The sequence below is a fragment of the Mandrillus leucophaeus genome, unplaced genomic scaffold, assembly GCF_000951045.1.
Source record: "Mandrillus leucophaeus isolate KB7577 unplaced genomic scaffold, Mleu.le_1.0 Scaffold112, whole genome shotgun sequence".
Lineage (NCBI taxonomy): Eukaryota > Metazoa > Chordata > Mammalia > Primates > Cercopithecidae > Mandrillus > Mandrillus leucophaeus.
This window is the reverse complement of record NW_012099432.1, coordinates 732658-736852: the sequence shown is the minus strand read 5'-3', so window position 1 is coordinate 736852 and position 4195 is coordinate 732658. Positions and strand designations below refer to the sequence as shown.

Genomic DNA, 4195 nt, shown 5'->3' with positions numbered 1-4195 from the left:
GATCCACCCACCTCAGCCTCCCAAAGTTCTGCTGGGATTACAGACTTGAGCCACTAAGTCTGGCATCTTTTTTATTTTATTTTATTATTTTTTTTTGGAAACAGGGTCTCACTGTGTCGCCTAGGCTGGAGTGCAGGGGCACAATCTCAGCTCACTGCAGCTTTGATCTCCCAGGCTCAAGCGATCCTCTCACCTCAGTCTTCCAAGGAGCTGGGACTACAGGCACCAGGTCCATGCTACTGGGCCCTGCTATTTACAAATACACTAGACTTGGGTTTTAGCTGCTCTCTCAACACTAGGTGGGAAATGAATTGTTCGGAAGGCAGAGGAATAGAGGAGGGACCTGACTAGGAAGGTGGGGGTGCTCCAGATGAGAGAGGAGGTTCTGTGACCTCAAGGTCTGGGAAAAGTGGGTGAACGCAGGGCCCCATCAAGGCCCTCAACAAGGTCCCTCTCTGGTGCTCAGATGTTAGGCCCAGAAGACAGGTCAGAGGCCTGAGGTCAGTGGCAGGTCAAAGGTGGGAGTCCCCCCTGGTCCCCTTGGTGCCTTCCCTTGGAATGAAGTGACCAGCTGCCTGGAAAGGTGGGCAAGGGGGCAACAGGATGAGGTAAAGGCCAGTTACAAGTAGAATCCTGGAAGGTCGGGCGAGGTGGCTTATGCCTGTAATCTCGGCACTTTGGGAGGCCAAGGCAGGCGACTCACTTGAGGTCAGAAGTTTGAGACCAGCTTGGCCAACATGGTGAAACCCCATCTCTTACCAAAAAGTACAAAAATTAGCCGGGCGTGATGGCACATGCCTGTAATCCCAGCTACTCGGGAGGCTGAGGCAGGAGAATTGTTTGAACCAGGGAGGCGGAGGCTGCAGTGAGCCGAGATCCCACTACTGCACTCCAGCCTGGGCAACAGAGTGAGACCCTGTCTCAAAACAAAACAAAAGCCAAATCGAATCCTGGAAAGACAGTGGCTCAGGGACTCAGCTGTCCCCAAATCACCTACCTTAGCTCTTCGTGCATGGGAGGGGAGATCCCCAAAATCTTCAAAGATAGGGAGATGTCCTCAAGATCTTCAAAGGTGGCCAGGCATTGTGGCTCACGCCTGTAACTGCAACACTTTGGGAGGTCAAGATGGGAGGAGGCCATCTCAAGGCCAGGAGTTCAAGACCAGTCGGGGCAACATAGCAAGACTCTGCTTCTGTTTTTTTTTGTTTGTTTGTTTTTGTTTTTTTTTAATGTTTCCTTGAAATCTCACCTTAGCATCTAAACAGTGGTGCCTACAGGTTTCCCCATTAACTTCCTCTCTGGGAACAGAATATTCCCCTCCCCACCTAAGTTCAGACGGAAGGAGATGCCTCATACCCCCACACCCAGGCTTCCCAGTGCTGAGAACAAAGGAAGCCAGTTCAGTTAGCATTTCCTGGCTAGGAACTGGGGGCCAGCAGTGCAACTGAGACCAGCCCTGTCCCTGGGGGAGACTCAGCAGTGCTGGCCACTTTGCAGAGCCCCGTCTGGGTCCCCCATTCTAGCCCCCCAGGGCCACAGCATCCCCTTCTCCCCACAGGCCTGGGTAAGGTGCAGTCCCCAGACTTCTGCAATCTTAACCGCTGTGCTTCCGTCTCAGTGGGAGGCCCCGCCTTTCCCCCTGCCTGCCCTTTGGGCACCTCAGGAAGGCACCTTCCTCTGTCAGAATGGCCACCATAGTACCATCTGTATCGTGGCCCGGGGCCTGCTGGACTCTGCTGGTCTGCTGTCTGCTGACCCCAGGTGAGGCTGGTCAAGCCCAGGAGGGCTGGAGAGGGCTGGGTTTTGGGGCTCAGTAGAAGGTGGAGGAAGAGAATGCAACACTCTTTGCATCCTGCCACACTGCGACTTGGCTGCTGACCCCGTATCCTCGGGAGAAAGTTCTGGTTCCTTAGTTCTGCCTTCAGGTGGTCAGGCCCCAGCATACGGCTTCTACGCCATCCCTCTTCCCCAACACACACACACACACACCCCCCTCACGCTTCCTGCTCCATCTGAACTCCTGAAATTTGCCCTTTGTGTATGTGGTTCCCTCTGCCAGGATCACCTGTCCCTTTCACTTGCTAACTCTTACTTAGCTTTCAGTTTCAGGCTGGCATGGTCCCCTCCTCCAGGAAGCCTTCCCTGACTCACCTCCTCCTATGCTGGATCAGAGCCTCTTCTGGCCTCCTTCTGAGTTCTCCCTGGTCCCTGATGGATTCTGCCTTTCCCACTGGACCATGAGGGCGGGAACCCTTCTATCTCGGCATAAGGAAAGAGGTGTAAATGGTGGGGCCTGCTGATACGCGGGTTGGGGGGCAACAAAACAAACACCAGGATTTCTTCATGTTCCTGAAGGTGCCCAGGGGCAGGAGTTCCTGCTGCGGGTGGAGCCCCAGAACCCTGTGTTTCCTGCTGGAGGGTCCCTGTTGGTGAACTGCAGTACTGATTGCCCCAGCTCTAAGAAAATCATCTTGGAGACGTCCCTATCAAAGGAGCTGGTGGGCAATGGCACGGGCTGGGCAGCCTTCCAGCTCAGCAACGTGACTGGCAACAGTCGGATCCTCTGCTCAGGGTACTGCAATGGCTCCCAGATAACAGGCTTCTCTGACATCACCGTGTACAGTGAGTCGATGTGTCCGGAGGTGGGACTGGTATTGGGTAGTGGTGTGGGCAGGTGGCCGATGGCTCAGGAGAATGGAGACCCTCAGTTTGCAAAGAATGGACCAGGGTTCTGACCCAGAGCTCAGACCTGGACATTTGTGTGTGTGAGATACAAAGACATAGAGACACATCTCAATCTCATGCCAAGGCAGCAATTGTGAAATCAATTAACTTGGGCCCCAACCAGCATTTTTTTTTTTTTTGAGACAGAGTTTCGCTCTTTTTGCCCAGGCTGGAGTGCAGCGGCGCAATCTCGGCTCACTGCAACCTTCGCCTCCTGGGTTCAAGTGATTCTCCTGCCTCAGCCTCCCAAGTGGCTGGGATTACACATGCACGCCACCACACCCGGGTAATTTTGTATTTTTAGTAGAGATGGCATTTCTTTTTCTTTTTTTTTTTTTTGAGACGGAGTCTGGCTCTGTCCAGCCCAGGCTGGAGTGCAGTGGCCGGATCTCAGCTCACTGCAAGCTCCGCCTCCCGGGTTTACGCCATTCTCCTGCCTCAGCCTCCCGAGTAGCTGGGACTACAGGCGCCCGCCACCTCGCCCGGCTAGTTTTTTGTATTTTTTTTAGTAGAGACGGGGTTTCAACATGTTAGCCAGGATGGTCTCAATCTCCTGACCTCGTGATCCGCCCATCTTGGCCTCCCAAAGTGCGAGGATTACAGGCTTGAGCCACTGCGCCCGCCTGAGATGGCATTTCATCATGTTGGCCAGTCTGGTCTTGAACTCCTCACCTCAGGTAATCCGCCTGCCTTGGTCTCCCGAAGTGCTGGGATTACAGGCATGAGCCACTGCACCCTGCCCCAACAAGTTGTTGTTTTTTTTTTTTTGAGATGAAGTCTGTCGCTCTGTGGCCCAGACTGGAGTGCAGTGGTGCCATCTTGGCTCACCACGACCTCTGCCTCCCGGGTCCCAGTTCAAGCATTCTCCTGCCTCAGCCTCCTGAGTAGCTGGATCATAGGCATGCGCCAGCATGCCCAGCTAATTTTTGTATTTTTTGTAGAGATGGGGTTTCACCATGTTAGCCAGGCTAGTCTTTAACTCCTGACCTCGTGATCTGTCCACCTTGGCCTCTCAAAATGCTGGGATTACAGGTGTGAGCCACCTTGCCTGACCCCAACAATAATCTCAACACTTTGGGAGGCCAAGGCAGGAAGATTGCTTGAGCCCAGAAATTTAAGACCAGGCTGAGCAACATAGGGACACCTTGTCTCTACAAAAATAAATAAAAAATATTAGCTGGGGCCGGGCGTGGTGGCTCACACCTGTAATCCCAGCACTTTGGGAGGCCGAGACGGGCGGATCACGAGGTCAGGAGATCGAGACCATCCTGGCGAACACCGTGAAACCCCATCTCTACTGAAAATACAAAAAAATTAGCCGGGTGTGGTGGCGGGCGCCTGTAGTCCCAGCTTCTAGGGAAGCTGAGGCAGGAAAATGGCGTTAACCCGGGAGGCGACGGAGCTTGCAGTGAGCGGAGATTGCGCCACTGCACTCCAGCCTGGGCGACAGAGTGAGACTCCGTCTCAAAAA

General features: G+C 53.9%; 1 protein-coding gene across 1 annotated transcript in view; it reads left to right on the top strand.

Annotated features, from left to right (window-relative positions):
* Positions 1-1465: 1465 nt before the first annotated feature.
* The window catches only part of ICAM3 (intercellular adhesion molecule 3), a 9229-nt gene continuing 6499 nt past the window's right edge, over positions 1466-4195 (top strand). Inside the window, exons 1-2 of the mRNA XM_011994392.1 lie at positions 1466-1761; positions 2356-2622. Coding sequence (XP_011849782.1) covers positions 1686-1761; positions 2356-2622 — 343 coding nt within the window. The 5' untranslated portion in view covers positions 1466-1685. The remainder of the gene's footprint in view (positions 1762-2355; positions 2623-4195) is intronic.